At 52.8% G+C, this 25692-nt stretch overlaps 1 protein-coding gene across 3 annotated transcripts; it reads left to right on the plus strand.

Moving 5' to 3' along the window:
* The first annotated feature begins 4917 nt into the window (after window positions 1-4917).
* Window positions 4918-23047, plus strand: PDPR (pyruvate dehydrogenase phosphatase regulatory subunit). 3 transcript variants are annotated; one of them, XM_078380476.1, is made up of 20 exons: window positions 4918-5008; window positions 5282-5393; window positions 6084-6139; window positions 6969-7244; window positions 8272-8405; window positions 8714-8795; window positions 8903-9066; window positions 11106-11227; window positions 11684-11801; window positions 12246-12395; window positions 12907-13099; window positions 13877-14001; window positions 15200-15355; window positions 15462-15595; window positions 16543-16691; window positions 17313-17425; window positions 17787-17881; window positions 19854-19943; window positions 21352-21534; window positions 22505-23047. In XM_078380476.1, the coding sequence occupies exons 4-20, from the start codon at window positions 7039-7041 to the stop codon at window positions 22907-22909; spliced, it is 2619 nt and encodes an 872-aa protein (XP_078236602.1). In that variant the 5' UTR covers window positions 4918-5008; window positions 5282-5393; window positions 6084-6139; window positions 6969-7038; the 3' UTR covers window positions 22910-23047. The 3 variants fall into 3 exon arrangements, with proteins under 3 accessions (XP_078236602.1, XP_072837061.2, XP_072837063.2); XM_072980960.2 differs by lacking the exon at window positions 5282-5393 and having other exon boundaries at window positions 4919-5008; XM_072980962.2 differs by lacking the exons at window positions 4918-5008; window positions 5282-5393; window positions 6084-6139; ... (1 more) ...; window positions 8272-8405; window positions 8903-9066.
* Window positions 23048-25692: the final 2645 nt, after the last annotated feature.

A 25692-nucleotide genomic window follows, 5' to 3' on the forward strand; every position in this document is an offset into this window, starting at 1 on the left:
CCGGTTGCCTTCTGAGGTTCCCCTTGCGCAGCGTCCCAAAGGAATCCGTAGGGAAGGTGGTGAGGAGATCTGCTGGGAGGGAAAGGCAGGAGGATTTGGGGACTTCAGAGAGGAGGGGACCCCCTGCTTGGTATCCCTCCCAAAGCATGGTTATTTACAAACTGCTGTCTCTCTCCCCCCCCCCCCCCCGATAATGCCCAAGGCATCCTTTTCATTAACAGCTAGAGCAAGACTTCTCTCCTGTCTAGATTCCAGTTGTGAGGATCATCTGTTTTCTGAGAAGAGGCTGGGACACCCCCCCCCACCCCCCGGTACTGACACGAAAAGGAAGAACAGGGTCAGGATTGGCCAGGGTGGGGGGAGAGAGACAGAGAGAGAGAGAGAGAGGTAGTGTGCGCACATGCTCTGGAGAAGAAGCATGGACTTGTAAGGTGGTCACAGATCGGAGGTAGGCCGTATCGTTACTTGAAGTGGTGCCTCCTGCCAGGGAGTTCTTCTGCTGGGAGCACGATGCCCCTGAGGAACGATGGGAGAGCAGAGAGGAAAGGGCCGTGATGGCCACAGACGCACGGGGAGGTACAGCGGGGTCTCCGTTCTCCTCTTAGACATGGCTCTGTGTGTTTGTGTGTGTGTTTGTGTGCCTGCTGGAGGGGCAAATCCTGCCGCTGGCTATTCCGCGCCGCCTGAGTGGAGTCCCCACGTCCCGCTCGCCCCAGTCCCAGCTTTGCTGTTACCCCCACCAGACGAAAATCAGCTTGGCATTTCTGCGTTCCTGTTTCTCCCTCCCCCCGGATGGGGGGGGGCGTCTTTCTGCGAAGGGACCAGCTGCCCCAACTTGAGGGCGCACCGACGGTCATGCCTGTCAGTACTGTGAATCTTCTTTTCTGCTGCTCTTGAAATGCTGATATGAGATGCAAAGTATTTAGCGTTAGGAAACCGAGATGATGATGATGATGATTTTTACCCCATCCTACTCAAAAATGAGCAGTGTGATCTCTGGCTTCGTATCCAGGGGAAGGGCAGACTAGAAAGGCTTGCCCTTGTTTTGTGAAGACCACTCACTGTTTTCAGGCCGCCCAAGTCAAGAGGATGCGGTTAGGGAGGCAGGGGGTCAAGGGTTGTTCCTTGACTCTGCCATGTGGACTGGATTTAATTTTTAATTTTTTGGAATATAAAGAACAGGGTGAATCCTGATCTGCACGCTTTCCTTCTGGTGTCACCAGGCGGTCTTCTGAGATCCGCGTATGCGCTACGGTTTCCCAGCAGCCTGTGCGCTTCGTTGGCTCCTTCCGTATTCTGTTAACACTGTGAGTGAACTGAAGCCAGGTCCTTTCCCCCGAGCTCTTGGCCTAGACTTTGGGGACTGTGACACTGGTAGCTACATCTGTTCCCGTCCAGGACTGAGAAAAGAAACCAGGAAGGGTGTGCGTGCGTGTCAGGAGCTGTTGTTCCCCGAGTGCAGGAGTATGGATTCCAGGTTGGTTTGGAGATTTCCGATCCATATGGGGGAGAGACGAGGCGGACCTTCTTTGAAACCCTGTTGTGAGGATCCTGGTGCTCGCAGGAGCTGTTGACAGGGGAGGACAGCCTTCTCAGGGCGGCTGGCACCTACACTCGATTGGGAAGGCAGAAGGCATCAGTGGCTGCCTTGCTTGCCTTCCGTTGACCGCAGTTGCCTTGCCTGCTCCTGGTGACCGGGGAGGGGGGGCTGCATCGGTTGCTCTTTGCCTTGAGGCCACCTGAGGGTTTTTCTTTCAGCTGCAGGCAGACAGGGGGGCTGCCGCTCAGGAGGTAAGAAAGAGGGTAGGGGCAAACTGCCAGAGGAGAAGCAGAGCCCCTCTCCCCAAAAAGCCATCACAACCAGCCGGGAAACATCCTTTGCCTGATTAGCTGACGCAAGCCCCTGGTTTAAAGAGCCAGGAAGCTGCTGGGCTTCCGTGCCTCTGTTTCACTCTGGATACGATCCTTATTCTGCCCGCGGCGGAGGGTGCCAGCCTGTCCAAGAGGGGGAACCTGCCCTTTTGCAAATGACTGCCTTTGTGGGAAAAAAATTGCTCTGGCCTTGTCAGCCTGTCACTAGCCTGCCATGGGGGGGCTCATGAGACAGAATAAGGACCACTGCTGCCAGAGGCAATTGGCAAAGGCGGCACTCTGCCTTCTCTAGTTCTGTTTTGAATGTTTTAAAAAAAATCCTGGTGAACTAGAGCGCGGGCCGGAGTGTGCATTAGGACGGCATCTTCCCCGTTGGGACCTGTCTTACGCTTTGCCTGCGCCCTTTGCCCTTTCTTGCCTCGTTCCCCCCCAGGGGCTCCCGTTTTCCTGACGAAAAGCTTCTCCCTTTGGAGGAAAGGTGCCTCGTCTCCCAGCTCAAGGGGGATCGGCTAGTTTGGGAAACGAGATTCAGAAGGCGCTGCTTTGGGGAAGCAGGAGGACTGGGCCCCTTGGGCAGTAGCCCCAGGGCCCGGCAGCGGTTTAGGCTTCTTGGGCCTGCGGGGACTGGAGGAAGGAGGCCTTCCCTTTGGTTAGCAGTGGCTTTTTTACAGCTTTGAAGGTGTGTTTTCTCTCACACACACACGCCTCCAAAAAGATGGCTAAGTTGGTAGTTGAAAACGGAAGGATCAGACCTGCTCCCCTTTATCTCTGTGTGATGGCTTAACGGGTTGCACGCTCTTCCTGCGTGTCCTGTATGCCGAGGGCGCTTCCAAAGCAGTGGCATCTCCAGGCTCCAAGAAGAGGCAGGGGTAGGAGCAAAAGAGGGGAAGGCAGTCGGGTGGCACAAGTCCGTCTTTGCTGGGCTCCGTCTGCTAGACCGGCCTGTGGATTAGAGCCATTTCTTTCCGCATTGGCAAGTGTTTGGTTATGTGCTTCTGCATCTGATGCTTGCAGACTACTCTAATTTCTACGAAGTGAATCTAATGGATTATCTAGACTTTCCTGGAAATGCATCAGAGGCAGATGGTACAGAGGCAGGTGTACTTTGAAGCTTATAACTGTGATATTTTTTTAAATCACAGATTGACCAACACTGACATGTTTCAGGTTTGAGGAAAGCAGTGTGCATGCATAGAGTAACTCAGGATGGCATATACGGTTATGCTGGATTGCCCCTCCTGCAGGTTTGAAAACCAGCCCAGCGGAGAAGACAGTAAATGGTAGATGGTACAACAAATGTTGGCTGACCTTAGTCCTTTTAAAAATGTAACATTAACAAGGTTTTTTTTTTGTAAATTGATTTTTTTTCTTTCTATGTACAAAACTTGGCCATTCTTTGTTTTTACATGTTCATGCTGTGTAATTTTGAATTGTTAACTGAGATACTGAACATAATGTGCATTTTTTCTGTACAGATGAAATGGAAGAATTTAATAAAAAAGAGTCTGCAGGTTTTTATTTGTTTGGCTTGTGTTTCCATCGACTCTGAATACAAGAGGAATCCTGCCTGGTCATTCTCTGAATCTTGTTGGATTTGGTGGCTTTTGAATCTTTGTGAAGCGTGCAAGAAAGCAGACGTGACACCTGTCAGCTGCTACTGTGTTTGGTCTGCCTCCGTGCAGTAAAACACACTCAACTGCTGATTAAAAGTGTTGGGTTTTCTCTTTTTTTTCTCAAAAAATAGGGATGTAGCCACTTCCTGCTTGATGTTAAAATGAACTATGAAATTGCTTTTTCAGAATGTGTTCAGACTCAATTCGTCACTTGAAAATACACAGTGAGAACAGGCTAGGTGCTCACAACACAAATGGGCAGAAAAACAGCTGCACGTTTTGGTTCTCGTTACAGCTTCTAGTTTCTTAATCTGGGAATTTGGGAATTATGGTTCATGGGAAGGGCTTGTGGCAGCTGGCTTAAAAGGCTCAATACATCCGATGGTTACCATGCTACCACCTTTGTCCTGCTAGTTGCAGTTTCTTTAAAAGGGCATCTACACTACAGGATAGTCTGGAACTTCTGCAAGGTGTTCTCTGTAGAGGCACCTTGGCTGTGGAGCGTTTGAACCTTGTGCAACATTTTGCAGAACCTGCCTCTTCAGATGAGGGCGAGGACTGAAACCTGAGAGGGGAGGCTGCAAAATTAGACATATTTGCCACCAAATGAAACTCTGCAGGTTTCCTGCACTACTTTGAGTTCTGCTTATATATCTTCCAGTGAGCCTCGGCACTAGTTTGGAGAGGGGTAAGCAAGGGGATTGCCCAGGCCCTGAAGCCTGCTGACACACGAACTGAACCAAATTTGTTACTGGATGATTAAAAAGTTACAAACAAGGCAAGCTTTAGAGTTCTGCAGATCTCTTTTGTCAGGCAAAAATGGTACAAAATCTCAGGGCAGGGAAAAGCAGATAAGTTCTGGATTTTAAATGGCCCTTAACTCTTGAAGGTCAATGGCCCACTGGCCAGGATGGAATCTGCAGTTGGAAGGTGAAGCTGCCAATGATCAAATTTCCTCTGTTGGCCAGGGAAGCTTAGCAGAGGGGGAGCAGTGGAACTCCCTGAGACTTCAGCCAAGCCTAGTGGAGAAGGGCTAGCCCAAGTACAACTTGGCTTTACTAGCCCATGGCTTGTGAAAAAAGCAGGAGCAGCACTTGGCTGGCATAATCCCTCCCTACCTCCCCCCACCCCCTCCCATGGAAAATCTCGTTTAGGGATCGCTGAAGCTAAAAGAGGAAGGCTGAAGAAGAGCCCTGTCCCGCCTTCAGGCTGGCGACGCTTGCCTTTCCCAGTCCTTAGATGGGGGAAGCAAGTTCCACCGCCGCGCATGCGCATATCAGGCAGCCCAGGATGCAGCCGAGTGCGCTTGCGTGGGCTCGGGCTCTTTAGCTTCTTCCCCCCACCGCCACCTAGGCCCCGCCTTCCGGGCGCTGATTGGCCGCCGCGCGCTCGCCTTACGGCGCCGTTCGCGACGCTGTCGCGCGCGAGCTCCGGGGGGGGCGCCGTAAAGCGCAGGCGGGAAAAGCCAAGCTCCCGGGTGGGGGGGAAGGGGAGGCGGAAGGTCGCGCGGAGCTTCGCGGAAGGTGAGGCGGCGGCGGCGGGGGGGGGTTGCGTGGCCTTGGGGGGGGGCGACCTATGCAAATAAGCCTGGCGAGGGAGCCCCCCCCTCAGGAAGCGGGTGGGTGGACGGAGCGAGGCATGCAAACGAGGGCCGTGGGCGGAGTCATGCAAAAGAGGAGAGGAAGCGCGGACCCAAGAGTCTGGGCTGCCCGAGGCAGGGAGAGGGCGTTTCCCCCCCCCCCGTCCCGCCTTGGTTGTCTTCCGTTTATTTTAAAATATGTTTTGTTTTATTAAAGCCCCCCCCCCCGCCTTAAAAAGACGCGAGGCGGCTTGCAAGAATTGAAAGGACGAGAGTGTAAAGCCAGGGACCGCTTGGACACGTTCCTTTCCTGGTGCAAAAAAGAAAAAGTAACGTTTCTGAGCCTGAAATGGGGGGGGGGGAGCGGGGAGGCTTTCTAGGCTGCTGGTCTAAAAAAGTCCCGGGTCACGTTTATCCTTTACTGAGATTTAAACAAAATGCCATGCAAAGCAATGCAAATCTATCTATTCCTTCCTTCCTTCCTTTCTCCCTTCTCTATCTATCAATCAGTGGGGACTTGGTGGGTCAACCCCTCTGTAATGGCCATCGGTGCAAGCCCCCCCCCCCTCTACTTGCACCTTATGCTAAGCAACAGGTGTTCTACCAGACTGCCGGGTCTTAATAAATATAGCATTATCATAAGTTACAGTTGCACGGCCAGCGATCCTTGGTTTATTGCCCCCCCCCCCCCCGAGCAAATGCAGGCATGATCTGAGCCCATCCAAGGCACTTGGGTTCCGAATCAAAGGCTTTCCAAAAACTTGAACTTTTTCTGACTTTTGAGTTGCATAATTGTGTTCCCCATATATAGATTATTTTCTTATTTTTATTTATATATATATTCAGTTTCTATTCTGCTCCTGTTAGTGTCCAGGCACTACTCTGGGCCGTTACAAGTATAATAGAGACCAAAAATAAACATTAAAAGCAAAAACAATAACCCAGATGTTGGAATCATTGTTGTTGCTGTTTATTATTACCATTTGCTTTCAGCTCTTTCACTGTAAATTTTTTTGCAGGTGATCTGCCTTATGCATCCGTGTCCCAGATGTGGCCATCTCAGCATTAATAAGAGGTTGGTTTCCTTCTCACACTCCTGCAGAGGTGTTATATTGGAGAATTTGATAAAGCAGGAGACAGTGCCCATTCTTAAGCATTGCTTTAAATGCATCTGCCTAAATTTGCCCAGATTACTGTGTCTTGTGTAAAATATTCTGTGTATTTTAATAGATTATTAGTTGCACATGTACTATAAAATAGGAATGATCTAGAGTCTAAAAATTACCAGCAATAAATCAGAACTCAGCTACCTCCAACAAGACCCAGATTTAACTTAGTGCTGAAATGTGTCCACTGCCGGCCTATTGCTGGGCAGAATATATCTACAAGTTGTCTGTTTGTGCTCTGTTGGTATTAAACTTCCTGGATTCAAGGAAACTGTGACCTTGACTTTGCAAAGACCTGGGCAAAGTTATTAAGGACTGGATCTTTTAGAGGTCAATAATAGAGACCGGTCTCCATAAATCAGAAGCAGCTTGGCTGCATGGAACACAGAAAGCCACATAATTAGCATTTAACTCTGGACAGTTTAAGAACTGTTTTCTGTGATGATTTTGCTTAGTTGAGAATGACATTAAATCTGTGTCAGTTGTTATGTTAAATAGTAATTTTACCCACAGTTGTTACCAGTGCATTTTTTTAGCAATGTTTAGTCCATGAGAACACATGTTTAAGCATTATAATGCATTCATTGGCATCAGAATTGTGGCCATCAGGTGTCTTCCATCTGCCGAACACTGTGGACACCTGTTGCCTTGCAAAGATGATACATTATCCCCTTTATCTGTAAGCAAGATGACCATACCTTGATTTTATGTAATGCAAAGAACACCGATGTTTTCCAGGAACTGTGGAGGCCCACCTGTGGGAAGAGCGGAGGAATAATAACCAAGATGTTCCTCCGACTGTTATCAGATGTCCGATGGCAGAGGGCAGGTCAGGGAAGGTGGTGCGTGTCTGGCCTCCCGGCACAGCAGCACAAGTGGAACGGAACCTCAGCTGACCCCCCTGCCAGCCCACGCACAGGTGGTCATCTGCGGGGGTGGGATCATGGGTACGTCAGTGGCGTATCACCTCTCCAAACTAGGATGGAAGGACATCGTGTTACTGGAGCAGGGCAGGTAAAAATGATAATTAATTGTTTTGGCTCGAGCGAAACAAGGTGTTCCATGTTGCCGAATGTGATCTTTTCATCCTGTGCAACTGGAGAAAAGTATCTTACTTGGCATGGTTTTTTTGCATCTTGAATAAGGTGCCCACGTAGCTCTTGGCTGGCATATCGTAGGAATATTTCCTGCCTCTCTTCTCTGCCCAACTCTCTAAGAGCCATAGGAGCTTAAGTAGCTGCTTTAAATGAAACTAGAATCTTGGTCCATGTGGGACCTGAAGGACCGCCTCCTTCCATATGAGCCTACCCGGCAGTTAAGATCTAGCCAGGGGGCCCTTTTGAAAGAGCCGTCCCCTCAAGGAGGTAAGAGGGATGGCTTGTAGACAAAGGGCCTTTTCGGCAGCTGCCCCCAGACTATGGAATGCCCTCCCGACTGAGATTCGTCTGGCGCCGACGCTGATGACATTTCGGCGCCAGGTCAAAACCTTCCTGTTCCAGAAGGCTTTTAACTGAAATAATATTAGCTGTGGGTCCGATGGCAATTTTATATATATTTTAATTGTATTTTAATTGCTACATAACTTTATTGTATTTTAAATGCTGTAAGCCGCCCAGAGACCTTTGGGTAGTGTGGGCGGCATATTAATTAATTAATTAATTAATTAATTAATTAAATAAATAAATAAATAAATAAATAAATAAATAAATAAATAAATAAATAAATAAAATGTGCAGTGGTTCCCCCCTCCAGGTTCCTGATAGGATTTTTTCCTTTCAGCCCTACCTGGAGATGTGGCAGATGGAACCTGAGATCTCCTCGGTGCTGAGCAGGCACTCTGCCATGCCGACACAGCCCTTTCCCTCCTTTCTGGCCAGAGGTTGGGGGGGGGGGGATAGGATTTTTTCCTTGCATCCCACTTACAGCGGATTTCCTCCGCTTCCAACAGAACCATCGCCTTTCTTCTTGTGCCAATAAGGCTGGGGGGGGGGGGGGGAATCTTCAGGGTTTCCACGAGACGTCCTGCCTTTTTCTCTTCCAGGTTAGCCGCCGGTTCCACTAGATTCTGCGCAGGCATTGTCAGCACAGCACGGCACCTGTCCATCGAGCTGAAGATGGCCAACTACTCGAACCGTCTGTATCAGCAACTCGAGCAAGAGACGGGGATAAAAACCGGTAAGGGCAGAAGGACCAGAGGCTTGCAGTGACTGGCCACACACAGCGGGGGCTCTACGTAGCGCCTCTCACCATTAGTCCTGCAAAGCGGGCTATCCAGAGAACAGTGACTGTGTAGCCCAAGGTCACCCTGCTGAGCTTCAAGGCCAAACCCCAGGCTTTCCACTCTGTTTCCAACACTCTTAATGGCGACGCTCTAATGATCCTCCCTCCTGAAAAGAGCCAGAAATGACTGGACTTTGTTGCCATCAGAAACGTCTGCTTTGGGTGCTGGTGGAGTCCTAACTGGATGTTGATTCTTGTTCCAGGTTATGTGAGGACGGGCTCTGTCTCTCTAGCTCAGACGCAGGACCGACTGATCTCCCTGAAACGCATCGCCTCTCGGCTCAAGTAAGTGGGGAAGCGGTCAGGAGGGGTGGAGGAATCGAGCCGGATGGGAAGCTTTCTGGAGCAGCTCGTGACCAGCCTGCCCTGTGTGTGTGTGTATTCTCTGACAGGGTCATGGGGATCCCCTGTGAGATCGTCCCCCCAAAGAGAGTGGAACAGCTCCACCCGCTTATCAATATCCATGACCTGGTGGGGGCCATGCACGTGCCCGAGGACGCCATTGTCTCGTCTGCGGACGTGAGCCTCGCCTTGGCCCACGCGGCCTCTCTCAATGGTACGGCCCTGCCCTGTTGCCCAGACCGCTCTTTAGTCAGCCACCCTTGTTTGAGAAAGGAAGCGCTGCTGAGTGCAAGCTATGCACTTCCACTTTGCAAAACGCTTTCCCTTCCTTTACTGGCTACAGTGCATGTTGCTTCCTTCACGAAGAGGAGACCACCTCTGTTCCCCGTTTTACAGGTGAGGGAACCAAGGGTTGCATCCAGACTTCATCATACTCAGAGCAGACCCATGGAATTGAATGGATTTAAGTGCATTAGGACTCTGTCATTCCCATTGCTTTCAATGGATGCTGTTATGCACCCTGACGTCCTTTCCAACTTGTGAAAAGGCCTCTCTGGATTTGTCAACTTTGAATGGTCTTGTTGTTAACAGCCCTGCTCAGGTCTCGCAGACTTGGACCTCCTCTGAGTAGGATGAGAACCTGGATCCTGACCCTGAGACACACAGTGTGTTCTTAGAAGCACATACTGCTGGGAGAAATAGAATCTCTACATCACATGCCTTTCTTTTAAAACTTTTGGGGAGATGCCATAACTCATTAGCCGAGGACCTGCTTTGGAGGCTGGTTGGCCCAAGTTCAGCCCTTGGCTGCTAAAATCGTCTGGCAGACGGTGATGTGGAAGACCTGGGTGTGATACCCTAGAGCAGCAGTTCCCGACCTGGGCTCCCCAGGCGTTCTTGGACAAAAACTCCCAGAAGCCTTACCTCTGGCTGTGCTGGCCAGGATTTCTGGGAATTGCAGTCCAAGAACCTCTGGAAACCCCTGCCCTAGAGAGACGCTACCCGAAGAGTAGGTGGTATCAAGTTATGTAGTTCCCATCGTCTTCCTTCAAGTAAGGCAGTGTCCCGGCTTCTGTACACTTGGTGTCCTGCTGTCGCAACCGTCTGTCCTTCTCAGCTGGCTTCTGGAATGGACAAAGAAAAATGCCCGCCGTAGCGTCATCGGGGCCGGGCCATTGACATCCCTGCAGAGCTGGCTTAGGTTAAATTAGGCTGCCGGCCCATTTCGTTCCAAAAGGGGCCTGGTTGGATTTGGGGCAACCGCAGGCAGAAGAAAGTCAGCTCTGCCAGGGGGCTGCTGTTTCTTGTAATGCATTGCGCGTCCAGAGCCCGGGTCCTCTGTGGGCTCCATTGGGGAGCGAGACCTACACAATTTGGCAGAGCTCTTAACAGACATGCAAGCCCCGCTTCCATATGTGATCAGAAGAGGGGCTTGCCTGGAGCCCCCTTTCCACGAGGATCTTTCCACGAGGATCAGTTTGCCTGGCCCCTGCCTGCCTTTCCAGGCCCAACCTTGTGCGGTTCTGATCTCCGGAAACACCGTAAGGCACCGCAGCTTCCGCTGACGGGTAATCAGTTTGCCAAGGGGTGTCCTTTAGAGCTCCTGATAGTTGAGGACTCACCAACCTCTTCAAAGCGATCCTTCCACCTCCGTGCCAAAGCTGCCTTGCGGCGAGGGAGGCTGCCAGCCCAGGCTGATCTCTTCGGGTTGTTGGGTTCCTTCCATGGGGTGCCTTCCAAGTAGTGCGCCAAGTATGGGCTGAGATTGTGGTCCTTCTCCCAGCAGGGCCTCCTGGCACGCCCCCCCTGAGGGAGCCCTTTTCCAGAACAGAGAGGCACCGCCTTAGGCCAGTGGGCTGGGTCAGAATCCCATCAGCAACTGATCTGATTCCCGGCAGGACCGTGGCCTGCTTTTTACTCCCTCCTGTGCTGTGTCGTTTCTTGGGCGCAGCAGTCTCTTGGCGAAGGTCTCTGCCAGGGAGGACGTGCGCGCCTCTGAGACTCATGTTCACTTGGTGCTCCTTTGGCCTCTGGGAATAGCAAGGATTCAAGAGAGGCTGCAGATAAAACAGAGACTTGTGGCTTTTTCTTTGCCTGGTTCACAACCTTTTGTCCTCCAGATCTCTTGGACTCCGTTGACCGTTCTGGCTGAGTCTTCTAGGAGCTGTGGCAGATATCTAGAGGTCAAAAGGCAGAGAACCAGTGGGCTGAAGGAACTCTGACCCCTTCCCTCCGTCCCTCTTCTCTACCAAGGTGCTCAGATCCACGAGCGAACAAGCGTCATCCACATCGTGACCCAGAAAGGCTGCGTGGCTGGGGTGGAGACGGACCGAGGGATGATCGAGTGCCAGTATTTTGTTAATTGTGCTGGACAGGTTAAGTGCTCCTTGCATCCTGGGGCTGTGGGCAGAGGGTGGAGTTTTCTCACATCTGTGGTGGGGAGAGAGGAAGGTCTCGCAGGGAATGGTGCTCTGCTGGTTTCCTCTAAGTAGCACACGATTCCCTCGGGGAGGCAGAATACCTACCTTTTTTCCCCTTCACCCAGTAAAGGGCCAGAGCAGCCTTCCCTAGCTTCCTGTCTCCCCCATGCTGCTTGACTACAGCTCCCACAGCCCTGCTGATTGGAGTGATGGGAAGTGTAGTTAAGTGCATCTGTGTGCACCAGATTCAGAAGCGTTGCTGTTCCTCAGCAGGCAAATCCCGCCTGCCTTCCTGTGCGTTGTTTGCTGCAGTTCCATGAGTTTGGGAGCAGCCACGTGTTTAGGGAGTCAGATGCATTTGGGGAGAAGCCGGCGACCCAATAGGGACTAACGTATCTGCCTTGGTTTCAGTGGGCTTATGAGCTGGGTCTTTCCGATGAGGTTCCGGTCAGCATCCCGCTCCACCCCTGCGAGCACTTCTACCTCTTGACGCGGCCTTTGAAGACCCCGCTGGACAGCAGCACGCCAAGTAAGGAGCCCTCGCCTCTCCTCTCATGCTCCTCCAACCCATGTGCAGCCCTCTTTTTTTGGAGGGGGGCTTCCTGGCAGATTCAGAATCACAGTGCGAGCGAGGGGGGCCTTGCTCACTCCATAGTGGTTAAGGACTTTCCAGAAGCTCTGCATGGCGAGGAAGATCAGGGTATGCCGCCATCCTGCTTTGAACACCAAGCTGTCTGCATGGACGCTTTCATGTTGACGGATCCCTGCTGGTAGCCCCTGTCCTGTATGTTCTTCACCGTGGGCTGCTGTGCCAAGATCAGAGGGTAGAGTGAGGCCGGCTGTGCCAATCCTGAAAGGACCGGAGCCGAGTGGCTGACTCTGTGTCCCCGCCCCCCCCCCCAGACTGGAAGCCTAGTGTGTCCGCAGGTGTGCGTGTTCTCGTGGTTGCTTCCCTTCTGCCTTGTCTCTGCAGCGATTGTGGACCCCGACGGGAGGATCTACATCCGCAACTGGCAGGGTGGTATCTTGTCCGGCGGCTTCGAGAAGAACCCCAAGCCGATTTTCACCGAGGGCCGGAACCAGCTGGAAATCCAGAACTTGCAAGAGGACTGGGATCACTTTGGTACATTTGTGGGCTCCCTGGAACCTTTTCCTTGGGAAAGGGGTTCATCCACATTCCCTTCTTCTCAAAGGGACCAAAGAACAGGCTTGAGCAGGACGTGGCTGAGCTGGAGCAAAGGGGCCATGGACGGGGGGGGGGGGTGCGGGTGGGCTCCTGTTCCCTCTCTGTTTTCATGGGTATGTGTGTTAGTTTATAAAGCTCTCCCCCCCCCCCCTTTGACTGACACGCTGTGTCCACTCTGGTTAATGCCATAGCGTTGTGCACAGCCCCGGGACTTCCTGCTGCGGTTCAGGGCTGGAGTTTTGAGTGGAAAACCAGGAGCTCTTGTGAAGAGAGCTTCACCCCCCCATCGGGGTGGGGGTGGGGTCACAGGCTGCTGAGGTTTTCCACCTGGTGCTCTCCCGGGCTGCTGGGCGGGCGACAAGGCCCAGCTTTTGGGAGGCACCCATGCCGCCCGTTCCCCGCGGAAGATAAACGCTTCTTTGCTGTGTCTCGTTCGGGGGGGGAGCAGAGCCCCTTCTGAGTGCCCTTCTGCGGAGGATGCCGGGTCTGGAGGCCCTGGAGATTGTGCAGCTGGTGAACTGCCCAGAATCCTTCACCCCAGACATGCGATGCATCATGGGAGAGTCGCCCAGCGTGCAGGGCTACTTCGTCCTGGCAGGGATGAACTCGGCTGGCACGTCTTTCGGAGGGGGAGCCGGCAAGTAAGTGGCTTCGCTTTGGGCTTGCCTGGGTGGCGAGGTGGGGGCTAGGCGGGTGGGCCGTGTCAGTCGTCCGGGTGTTATAGAGGCCCCTTTTGTTTTACTAGCTGGTCTGCTAAGAAGAAGCTGGTGCTCAAGGTTCCTCTGCTGGGGGCTTGGGGCTGGGGCTTCCTCCCTTCCACAGCTAGTGTGGGATCGTGGGCGGCTGGCAGCTTCTTTGCAGTCATGCGTAAAGTTAGCGACTTGTACATATGTCTTTATAAGCCTGCTTCTGAAGGACGGTCACCTGTAACTCACAAAACTGCACTCAGAGGTTGGCAAGTGTCCTTTCAATCATCATCATATTAGAACTGCAGAGCTGGAAGGGGACCCTGTAGATCGCAGAGTCCGGTCCCTGTCAAGGAGGCCCAGAGGGGGAATCGAACTCCCAACCTCTGGAGCCAGAGACCATCGAGCCCAGAGCTGTCCAGCCATTCTAGCCGATGAACACTTGCTTGAAGGAATCTGTGCCTCCTTCCTCTGCCCTTTCCATCTGCACAAATGAGACTAGGGGCATGGCTTTGCCCCCACTGTGCACGAAGAGGCATGGGGGGGAGGCCCAGGTTCTGGACAGCGAGCCAAGCCATGTACATAGTGGGCTTTGCTGTGGCCCTGTCCTCATGTTGTTGTTTTTTGCAAGCAATTTAAAAAGCACCATCCCTGGGGGCCATGTCTGGATCACGCCACAGTTGTCCTCTGCATCCTTTAACCTCCGGTTCTTTCTTGCTTCTCTCTGGACAGGTACCTGGCTGAATGGTTGGTGAACGGTTACCCCTCGGATAACGTTTGGCCCCTGGACCTGAAGCGCTTCGGGGCCCTGCAGAGCAGCCGCACGTTCCTCCGACACCGCGTCATGGAAGTGATGCGTAAGTAGCCGGCAGCCGGACGACCTTCTCGGCGGAGGCCTCCCTTCACTCTTTTGCTGGGTTCGGTTAGAAGTGCTGTAGCTTTCGGGCTGAGAAGATACGGGGAGATCAGGTCAGTAAGCCCTTTCGCATTGGCCCGAGGGGGCACAGGATGAACTTTGAGACATCTCAGCTGGGAGGAATCGTGGAATTAGAAAAGGAATGGAGCAGGAAGGGGGCCTCGAAGGCCATCCAATCCAACCCCCAGCTGAAGGCAGGAATCCAAGTCAAAGCAGACCTGACAGATGGCTGGCTAGCTTTCTCTTGAGACCCTCCAGTGTTGGAGCCCTTGCCATCTGCCGAGGAGGTTTGGAAACCCTGTGTTGCCTCTGCAGGGAAGTTTTTGCTCTTTCAGCCAGAGGGTGAATCGGCTGAAGCCCTGTTTCCACCTGATCCCACAGTGGCTCAAGGTGTGGCGTTTGCGAATTGCTTGCCACTCCTCCTCCCCCAGCATGGCCACCCCACTACCTTTTGTCTGCCAGAGCCCCACTTGTTGTGTTCCTTCAGTGCCAGAGGAAGATTTCACCTATTTTCTGGCCTCCCGGTGGGGGTTCAAAACCAGGAATAACTCCCAGTCACTTCACTTTTCGGGGAAAGACCTCACTTCCCGGTCTAAAACCAGTGGGGTTGAAAAACTTGGCAGGATTGCTCCCCTTTTATCGAGGGTTTTTTTTGGAAGTCAAAAAAATGCACGTAGAAGCCTCTCTCCTGGGGGGGGCAGGGACCATCTTCCAAAGGCCCTGGAAAGGGGCCCACCCCCTGTCTTAACCCATGGCATAGATTGAATGCTCCCTTGTGGAGGAGCCCCAGAGGGACAGGAGGTCCAAGGAGCAGCTTGTGTTCTCTGGATCGCCTAAGAGGGATTAGGAGAGCTCAACAGGTGACCTCCGCAGCCGGCTGATGTCCCAGACAGGCTAGACCAAGTCCTTGAGTAGTTCAGCCCAGAGACGAGACACTGGTGGAGGATCTTGGGGTCTTGGCCTTCTTTCCTTAGTTTCCTTTGCTGCTTCCTTCCTTCTTTCCTTGGGTATTTTTCTATTCAGGGCTGGGCCAGGCGTTCCTCGGGGCCATACAGGACATCCTGCTGGGACGCGGCGGGGGACGGATCCATCGCTCTCCCTCCCAGCGCTTTGATTCTGTGATTCTGTGGCCCCTCCAGCCCTGATCTACGACCTCAAAGTTCCTCGCTGGGATTTCCAGACGGGTCGGCAGCTGCGCACGTCGCCCCTCTACGACCGGCTGGACGCCCAAGGCGCTCGGTGGATGGAGAAGCACGGTTTCGAGAGGGCCAAGTACTTTGTGCCCCCGGAAAAAGGTGAGCCTGTTTCCCCTCACTGCTCAGTGGCTGAGGGGCTGAAAGGGCCGACCGGCCGGCACCCGCTGGGCCTTTTCTGAGCCGTCTGTCTCCTCTCCTCCGGAAGACTTGCTGGCTTTGGATCAAAGCAAGACCTTCTACAAGCCGGACTGGTTCGATATCGTAGGCGCCGAGGTCAAGTGCTGCAAAGAAGCCGTCTGTGTCATCGACATGTCCTCCTTCACCAAGTTTGAGATCAGCGTAAGTGCCGAGGGAAAGGGGAGGGCCCTTCCAGAGACCCAGATTCCCAGAGTTTGTCAGTTTCATGCAATATCTGAGTTGCAGAAAGAAAAAAAAACAAGCCGGCAGCTGGAGAATGGGTGGCCATCGGCCTTGGCCAGCGCAGCTGCTAGCCGGAGATGGTGGGATGCAGTCCAATAACAGGTAAAGAAGGACTGCAGATTCTCTGTTCCTGAACTTAAATCATGTAGAACTATATATATATATATATATATATATATATATATATATATATATATATATATATATATATATATATATATATATATATATATGGGAACATGACAGCAGTTAGGGACTCCTGGCCAGCAGCAGACCAAAAGTATAGGAGGGCTCCCATATCTGCAGCGGATTGGTTTCAAGCCTCCCCCCCCCCCCCGTGCAGATGCGGAAAACCGTGGATAATAGCAAACACTATTCATAGCAAGGAAAAGGGGGGGGGGGGTTAATCCAGAAAAAAAGTATTTTCACTATGTATTGCCACTAGAGGCAGCCAGAGACCACACTTTGTGTTTTTCAACAAGTACTCTGCGTCTGTGAGAAAAGTTTCTACTTTTCATTCTGCTTCTGAGTGTGGTTAAGGTTTTTTTGTTCCCCGTCAAACAAACGATCCTGCGACCTTCCTCAGTCGCCCGGATTGTCTTCTGTTTCTCTCCCTGATGTCTTCAAAGAAGGTCGCCTTGGGACTTTTCTTCTGTCCTGGGATGTTCAGCAGTGTGGCAAGGGAACCTTGCAACCCGTTCAAAAGGCAGACCACCCTTCCTGGAGGCTTCTGGGACCTGCGGTTCACCCTCTCTTTTTCAGCAAGGAAAATTGGGCCCTGGGCAGGGGGAGGATGACATCTGAGGGCTGCTGAAACAGCCTTGTTAGGAATAAAAAGCCTTTTTTCTCTCTGTGTGTGCTTGCAGTCAACGGGGGACCAGGCCCTGGAATTCCTGCAGTATCTCCTCTCCAACGACCTGGAGGTGCCGGTCGGGCACATCGTCCATACGGGGATGCTCAACCACAACGGAGGGTACGAGAACGACTGCAGCGTGGTCCGCGTCAACAAGCGCAGGTACCGTTGAGCGTCGGTCCCTTCCCGGGCCTGTCCTCCTGCGGGAGAGCTCGTGACTCCCGTTTCTCACACTCCGGAAGCCCAGAAAGGGAAGCGAGAAGCACAGATCCATCTGGAGGCAAGGAAAAGGAAAACCCTCCTTCCCACTGCCGTAAATTCATGGCGCGTTCTATGAAAAAAGCCTCTTTTTGTCCGCTCTTGGGTCTGTCAAATCAGGGCTACAAAAACTTCTAAATTTATCAGTAGAGTTGACTGTCATGAGGTGCAAGGGCTGGCTAGTAGTGCTTTGGAAGAAGCCAGAAGGGCTTGAGAAGATTTTTGGTGGCCATTCGCCCCAAGGGCTAAAGGCAGGCAGACAACCCGGGGCAAAGGCTCCTTCCTGCCTTCACGCGCCTGCCTTGTGAGCTTTCTGGTGGCCTTTGCTTGGCCGCTGAAGGAAGTTCAGAGCTGGGCTAAATGTCCTGATTGAGCATTGCTGTTTCAGCACGGTAAATGAAATCAACACCAATAGCAAATTCAAAGCAACGAGGCATAAAATGTAAAGCTCCTCTCAGGAAACCATTCACTTGTCATTCATTCATTCATTCATTCATTGCTTCTGTGTTGTTGTTTTTATTCCAGTTTCTTCATCATTTCCCCCACAGACCAGCAAGTCCATTGCTGGGCCTGGTTGAAGAAGCACATGCCGGACGATAGCAGCCTGTTCTTGGAAGACGTCACCTGGAAGTACACAGGTGAGGCGAAGGGGCAGGACGGAGCAGGAGCAGCTCGTGAAGGCCCCGGGTCCGGTCGGGGTTTGGCTTGGCTCAGGGGGGGGGACCCCGCTCCAGAGCCAAGAACCAGCCTCCCCCCGCTTCCCTTCTAGCGGTGTCCAGGGGAGCCACGGATGCCTCCATGAGCCGACAGGCTTGCTTTCCTGTGTGGGATCCTTTTCCCGAGGGTTTCCCTCCATCAGCTGCGGCTGCCTTGTTGAGCTGAGAAAGTACAAGAAACCAGGAAGGGAGGAACCCCCCCCCCCCCAGGAGGGGCCGTTCTCTCCTCCTTGCTCAGACCGTGAAACACCTGGTGCTTCTTTTCCCCTCCCCTTCTCCCCAGCTTTGAATCTGATTGGCCCACGTGCTGTCGATGTCCTGTCAGAGCTCTCCTATGCACCAATGACTCCAGAGCACTTCCCTTCCCTCTTTTGCAAGGTGCGTTCCTCTTCCGTTTGCATGAAGCCTCTGCTTTGCTTCTTATTGGAGATCAACCTGGGCTGGGCTGGGGGGAGGCTTACCTGAATCCAGAGATGCGTGCAACAAGCACCCTTTGGCGCCTGCCTTTAAACCTGCAGGGAGGGGGCTTGACACACCTCAGCAAGCGGTGGATTCCACCAGGTTGTGGCCAGACGCTAGGGAGATGTCAGCCCCTGAAAGCATGCTTTATAGTCCCTTGCCCTCCGCCCACTAAGAAAAAGCAGCCGTAGCCTGTTAATAGGCCACTTGGCCTCCGTGTAGGGAACATCTGTGAGCTCGCTGGGCCTTGGACCTTTCTTGGACTGCTCTAGGGAGCCTGCAAAATGGGTCACGCTTCTTGTCTCCCAGACTGAAATTCTTTTAGGGGTTGGGCCCTGGACAAAAGAACCACCTGAAATTTGGTGAGTGAGTTTTATTGCAGAGGTGAAATCTGAGCTGGAGCATTTCCAACTAGCTGTGCTTTCTCTCTCCCCCCCCCCCCCCTGGCCTTGCTTTCTTGCATGCCACACGGTCTTGTTTCATGCTTCCAAGCAGGACCAGTCTCCCAGGAGGGCTGTGGCGTACATTCTGCGATGCCAGCTACACAGCCTGCAGTGAAAGTCAGTCTCTGTGGTCGGTAGTTCGAATATTCCCTCCTCCTCGGAGGAGGAACTGGAGGGCAGTGTTGATCGTAAGCTGTCCGGTGCAGCAAAATTGTAAGAAGTGTTTGTGTGCAGAAATGTGAGCCGCTTGGCCTGTCTTGAGTCAGTTTGGCAGGCCTGTAGAACCTGAGGATTCCCCCCCCCCCCATCCATTCATATTTTAGTGGATGTACCTTTTTAGCGTTCCTCTTCTCACTCCAAAATACACAACTCTTTCATCAGCAGGCAGAGAAGCTTGCGTCTGTCTTCACATCTCTGTGAAGGGCTGTGTTTTGGGCAAATGGGTCTGACCTCTGGCAGTCCCTCACCCTTCTCTCCATGAAGGCTTTCTAAGCCAAAGTCAGAATTTTTCCACCAGTCAGCAGGGGAGACCTCTTTCTTTGGAGGAGGTGTTCTCATTCCCAGCTCATAAGCAGACGGAAATGTTGGGTTTCCAGATACAGTGCAGACCAGAGATAAGAGGAGGACCTTTGCTGCTCAGTGTGGCATTTAAAAGACTGGAAATGGGCATGAACTGCTGGTTCAGCACCATTAGTTTCCCGACTGAACAGCTGATCTGCGGTTCGGTGCCCTACCCCCTCCAGCAGGCGCCCACTGGGCACCGCTGCCGAGTGGGCGGCTGCTGGAGGGGTCAGGGGAGCCGAACTGCAGATCAGCGGCTCAGCCGGAAAACGAAATGCAACGAACTAGCCCCTTCGTGCCCATCTCTACCCATGGTTCCTACTGGAGTTAGACCCACTGGGTCAGCGGCTGAAGGGATGACTCCATATGTATGTAAATCCAACATGATTCAATAAGTCCGTGTTATTCCCCTGACTTTTAAAGAAAAGCGCTGCTCTTCCGAGTTGCATGGAGATACCGTCGTATTGCCTCTTCTGTTTTCCTCTCCTGGCTATTTTCACGCAGAGGTTTGTTTTGGTCTCGGGGTGTGGGTGCCGCCCGCTGAATCTAGCAGAGGGTGAAAAGGGCCCTCCCTCCACCAGTCTGGCTGAGCTGTTAGCGCCTGCCTTATCTGAAGCCAGGTGCTGGTTCAATCTTCAAACAGGACGCTTCCCCAGGTTACCGGTTCTGTTTCAGAGTGACTTTTCCTAGCTTGGGAAAATCCTTCCTCACCTGCCATCTCGTTCTGCTGGCATGCCCTTTCAGCCCGTGTTACCTGTCAGTTGAGCCCAAGTGGAGGGAATGACAGGTTGTGTCTGTTCCTCCATATCTGATCTTGTTCTGGGCGTGTCAGGTGCCCTGCCAACCAGAATCCTGACCATTTGGGCATCATTTTCCCTTTATTGCAGGAGATGAGCGTGGGCTACGCCAACGGCATCCGTGTCATGAGCATGACGCACACTGGAGAGCCAGGATTCATGCTGTACATCCCCATTGAGGTGAGAGGTTCTTACGGTCTTAAGCGCATATGCTGTGATTGGAGCAGCCTTAGGCTGTTTGTGGTTGGGGGGGGGCTAATTCTCCACCTCTCCCAAGGAGGGAGGGTTACATGGTCAAAAATCAGAAGGGCTTTTTGTGGAAGCATCATATAGCAAAAGGGACGCCCCTTCCCCATGAGCTGGGTACTCATTTAACCAATCCCCTCTGAATCCACCCTCCACCCACCATTCTCAACCTTCCTTCCTGCCCCCCCACCCCACTAAGGGTGGCTGTTGCAGAAATAGCAATTATTTCAAAAAGAGAAGACTCCTGGAAAAAAAGGAAATGGGAAATGGAGAGAGAAATTTAGTGCATTGTGAAGAAGCCGCTAGAAGTGCTTCTCATGAGGAAAATGTGGCCAGACCCTTTCACGTGCCGTGTGCCCAGAATACCAAGTATGGAATCATCTCCTCCCCCCCCCCCCAAAGCCAGCAGGGAGAGAAAGTTGGGAGACCCCTCGGTGTAGCAAATGTTCAGATAGATTGCTGGGAGGCTGAGGTTTGTGAAATTGGGGTTTATGTCTCGTGGCCACACATCCGTATTGTATGTGATATGAAAAGCCTGAGTTGTCTTCTTCTTTGGCTGACCCGAGGCTGACTTATAACTAAGCTGCTTCTAGGTTTGCTTCCAGGATGCCTGAAGACAGAGTTTATACAAGGCTTCTATTGTCTGTTTAGCCAAAAGTTGCTTCACGTTAGGGACACCGTTCACGAGAAGGAATTATCTTGTGGCTTGCAGGAGCAGGAGCAGTGGTGGACAGATGCCATTCACAAGGTTCTTCTAACTGAGTTAAGCAGGACTCTTGAAAAGGACGCTTCTCTACCTGGGTTTTTAGTCTTCTGTCTTGTCTCAAGTTATAAAGGCAATTTAGTGAACAGGGTTCACTTTTGTTCAGCAACCTGCTCATCAACCCAGGAGTGTTGGCTAAGAACGGGATGCCCGTTGGGTGGTTTCCTGCCAGCTCCCGTAGCCAGCTTGAAGCAGAATCCTCTGCTCAGACCTCGCCTCTAAGCTGGCGCTTTGGAAATGTGTGCATGACCAGCAGTGTTTCACTTTGATTCAAGCCTGCTGGGATTCCCGAGGCGGCCATAATTTATCCGTTCGTCTGTTCTCTTTCAAGGGAAAGAGGCGAGAAAGATACCCTGAGGCCCAGCTTCCGGAGGCATCTTTCCCAACCTCTTTTCCTAGAGCGCCATCCGCAGTGCATTTCCAAAGCTGTTTGTTGAAAGGTGGGCTCAGGCATGGCCGAGATGCTCCTCTCTACTTTGGGGAAGGATTCCTGCCGCCGCCTCTCTTTCCCAGGGTGGTTCAGGGCTGGGTGTAAATGGGCTCGGCTTCACCGCCCCTGTTCTGTGTTTTCTCATGCAGTATGCTCTGCACGTGTACAACGAGGTGATGAGCGTGGGGCAGAAGTATGGGATTCGGAACTCCGGCTATTACGCCCTCCGCAGTTTGCGCATTGAGAAGTTTTTTGCCTTCTGGGGCCAAGACCTCGACGCTTTCACCACCCCTCTGGAATGCGGGCGTGAGTTCCGGGTTAAGTTAGAGAAGGTACATGAAGGGGCTTCTGTGTGGCTTAACGTTTAAAAAAAATGTCAAGATACATCTGTTATCACCCCCGTCTGTATGGTCAGCACCCAAGGCCACTTAACTGTAAAATCATAGACACAGTGAGGTCCGGCTGGATCAAGCAAAATTGAGGGGATAATGTTCACAGCAAAAAGAGGACCTTATAAAAACTTTTTTAAAAAGGAGCCTCATCAAGTAAAAGCTGAGGGAGGCAGACAAAAAGGGGGAAAAAAAGGGGGGGGGAAGCCAAGTGTGCTGCTTATATACCATCCCATCACGCTTAAAGCACTGTCTGGCTAGTTTGCAGTTCAGTTATTCAGCGTCCACAGGACCTCCCCAGCAAGCTGGATTTACTGATCTCAGAAGGAGGGAAGACTTGAGTCAACCTCAAGCCGGCTCTCTGGGAAGGAATCCGGGTTGTGAGCAGAGTTTTGGCTGCCGGACTGCCGTTGAACCCCGGCGCCATGAGGGATCCCCAGCAAAAGCTTTCCCACAGCCAGGGGTTCCTACTGTGTAGGAAGCTCTGGTTCTCAGCCGCCTCCTCTCCACAGGAAGCGAGGGACCTGACAAAGGCTTCTCGTGTGAGAGCCTGGAAGCCAGGCGGCCATGGCACTGGAAGAGCGCAGCCAGACTCCAGCGCAGGAGTCACCATATGGCAGGGTCCCATGTTAATTTTGGGACCCGGGGAATAATGGGTTCAGATTTCACTGGGATGGGTGGCCTGGGGGCATCTGCCTGGTTTCTTGGCTGCAGCCGGCCTGCCCTTCAGGGCAAGCCCAAGGGCTCCTCCATAGTGTGCCAAGAGCGCATCACCCTGTAGAAACCAAGAAGCTGCTGAAGCGGCTCTAAAGCAGCTCCTCTTTGACCACCGCTTCCCAGGGTGTCTGGGCCCTTCTCTGCCTTCCTCCCCACATTCTTCCCTTCCCTTCCCTTCCCTTCCCCTCTCCTCCAGGGCACCGACTTCATTGGGCGGGAGGCCCTGATGCGGCAGAAACAGGAGGGCGTCTCCAAGCGCTTCACCATGTTCATCCTGGAAGACCACGACACGGACCTGGACCTGTGGCCCTGGTGGGGGGAGCCCATCTACCGGAACGGCCACTATGCCGGCCAGACCACCAGCAGCGCCTACAGCTACACCCTGGAGCGCCACGTCTGCCTGGGGTTTGTTCAGAGCCCGGACCCGGAGACCGGCGAGGAGCAGCTGGTGACGCCGGACTTCGTCAACCGGGGCGAGTACGAGATCGAGATTGCCGGCCAGCGCTTCCAGGCCAAGGCCAAGCTCTACCCGTTCAGCTCCCTCTTCACCACGCGCCGGCGCAAGGACGAGCTGGAGTTCGGAGGCTTCCAGGGAAAGTGACGGGGCCCGAGTTCGAAGGGAGCTGCTCCGGCTCCAGACTCTTCCCCTGCCGCTGCTCCGTCGACGTTGGTTGAGTCTCTCTGGTCTGTTACATTTTGTACCTGTACGGCTTCTTCCTCCCTCTGCCCATGTTCCGCCTTTACATACCTCTCGGTCTCCCGGCCTCCAAAACTGGGTGCTTAAATTTGTGGCCAGCCCAGGTCCAAAGAGAGCGGACCAGCCTCTCTGCTCACAGGTCAGCCGAGGCCTTGGGCCCCTGGACAGCCCCCCCCCCCCGAGTCTGTTGTTCGCCTGTTGCAGAGCCTGCTGGGGATCCTCCACCTGCCGTGAACTCTGGATTTCTTCTCTCTTACAGCACTTAATGATGGGGAGTCAGTAGTGCGCCTAATTAGTGCGGGCCGCCTGCCCCGAATGTCGCAGCTTTCCCTCTCAGGTTCTGCCTGTTGGAGGAGCTGGCAGGCCCTACAAGGAAACACACACTCCTTTTTCCGGAGGAGGGGAGCTGTGTGTTTGCAGAGGGGGCAGCGTCCATTCCTCCACCAGGAAGCGAAGGGGAAGCATCTGCAGAACAGCCCCAGAACGGAGGCACTGTCAGATTTGGAGAGGGCAGTTCTCCGAGTCTTCGGTTTTAGGTTACACGATGGTCTGTGTTAGACAACATCTCTCCCCCCCCACCCTTTTGCTCCCTTTTGTTTTCCGTGTCTTCCGTATAAGGCTGGCTGCCTGGGGCAAGGCTTTCTTCTGGCAGAGAGCAGCCTTTTTCTTGCAGTGCTCGGGAAGCCCACCAGCCTTTATCCTGGCCATTGTCCTCACCGGGCAGTGGAATGGAGAATCTGCTCTCTGTGGGGTCTTCTTTTTTTTCCTCCTTTGTATCAGCCAGTTTTAATTAGGCTCAGGATGACCTGGTGCCAAGGGGTGCAGGTGTTCGGTCTCGGGGCAGAGGTCCAGGAGCGTTCTCATCCACCGGACGGTCCTTCTGCAGCATTTGGATAGACGCAGAGGCCTGCCTCCCTCGGGAAGAGCTTTTACCGTCCTTCGCCTCCATTGTCCATGCTTTACAGCCCCTGCCTTCTCTGAACCGGTGTGTTTTTTGGGAGTTCTCTAACGAGGCGCCTCCCTCTCCCATCTCCCTGGGACCAGAATCGGTCCTTCCACCATCACTCCATGCTGATTCTCGGATGCACTTTAATCCTAGTCAGTCATTAGGCTTCTGAACGCCAGCCCTCCAGGATCCACCCGTTCCTTCCAAAAATCAGCTCCAAACCTGGTGGGCAGGTTGCGTGACATTTCAGCATTGTTATGATGATGATGATGATAATGATTGCTATTATTGTTGTTGTTATTCTTCTTAAGTGAGAAGCGTCTTGCTGGCATCTCTCCTGTGGGATGGGCACCAGAGTATAGGAGTCAGCCAAACCTCCCTTTCCCTCCAGAGTGCCTTATGCTCATGAATGTCACCAGGAGGGGGGCTCAGCTCCATCCTGCCTCCAGGACTTGCTACTCTCAGCGCCTTTTGTCAAAGCTGGGCCCAAAGTCTGGGGTCTTGGGAAGCTTCTTGCCCTTCTGAGGCCTGGGCGGTTGCATGAAACTCAGAATGGACACATCGCTGGAGAGCTTGAATCCCTCTTCAGACCGAAGCCAGTCCTGCAGACGTGCAGGTTTGCCCGCACGCAAGGGGCCCTCCTGCTTCCCACCCTGCTGTTCGCCAAACCGCATGTGGTCTGAACTGTCCTCCGGATTGTGGTCCGAACTGTCCTCCGGATTGGAAAGCTCTGCTTTCCCCCAGGAAGCGGTTCCGGAGGTGGCTTCCTGCTCCACTTGGGTTTTCAACGCTACATGGTTTGTATATCAATAAAGAGTTAGTTGTTTTAATGGCAGTTGCTGTAAATGCCTTTGGGTACCCCCACCCCCTTGATTGGGAAATTGGAGGGCAGGCATCCCAGGGAATCAGGTGCCCGCCTCCGAATGACCCTGAGCCAATGGCCCCCCGTAGCTTTGGTGCCTATTATTTCTAAACACACACACACCCGCGCCCCATGAAAGCCTGGGAACAACGTAGTTTTGTCAGTATAAAAAAAACCAAGCCCGGAAACTTTCCCATGCAACTACATAACAGTTGTGTTTTAATGACTGGTATCAGTGAAGTAAACATGATTAAGTAAATAATATATAGAGCTAAATCCTCGCAATTTTCACCGGTTACATCAAGCGAGCCTATATGTAGTTGGGGCCGTTTTATAGTAGGAGACAAAAGCTGTTTCTTTTGCAAACGCCGCTGGCAAGCGAACAGGCAGCCTGAGATTGTCTCTCTGTTGGCGTCTAACGAGGCCGGATGGGTACGGTGCCCATTTCTCTGCCCTAAATGGGGAGGGGGGTGTAGGTGGAGAGGATAAATGAGAGGGGTGGGGATTGTGATGTCCCCTGGGAATGGTCCAGCTCCCTGTGTGAATGCCACACCGAATCCCGCGCCCCTCCCCTTGCTCCTGTCATCAGCTGATTTCCTGCTCTTGCTCCAGCTTCTATATGTTCCATATATCTGGAAGCGAGCTGCCAGAAGACGTCCCTTCCTGGGTTTGGAAAGCTCAAGATAGGAGGACCTGTTGAGGCCCATTTCTGGATCTTGGAAAAGTTCACTTTTCCAAGATCACCGAAGAAGAAGCTTCATGTGGTTGCATCCGCTCGGGGTCCAAATCCCTGTGCCGATTCTTGCTCCTTTGGTAGAACTGGAGGCCCTGTTCCTTCAGATGGCTTTTGTTGTTATTAATGAGCGCTTCAAGGGATGG

This window comes from Pogona vitticeps, chromosome 10, assembly GCF_051106095.1.
Source record: "Pogona vitticeps strain Pit_001003342236 chromosome 10, PviZW2.1, whole genome shotgun sequence".
Taxonomy (NCBI): Eukaryota; Metazoa; Chordata; class Lepidosauria; order Squamata; family Agamidae; genus Pogona; species Pogona vitticeps.

What these genes read in the sequence shown, in the direction of transcription:
- PDPR (XM_078380476.1), top strand. Translation starts at nt 7,039, where the DNA reads ATGTCCGATGGCAGAGGGCAGGTCAGGGAAGGTGGTGCGTGTCTGGCC. An exon ending in AGAGACGGGGATAAAAACCG is followed by an intron (nt 8,406 to 8,713) that starts GTAAGGGCAGAA and finishes TTCTTGTTCCAG; the next exon opens with GTTATGTGAGGACGGGCTCT. An exon ending in GCTGGACAGCAGCACGCCAA is followed by an intron (nt 11,802 to 12,245) that starts GTAAGGAGCCCT and finishes TTGTCTCTGCAG; the next exon opens with CGATTGTGGACCCCGACGGG.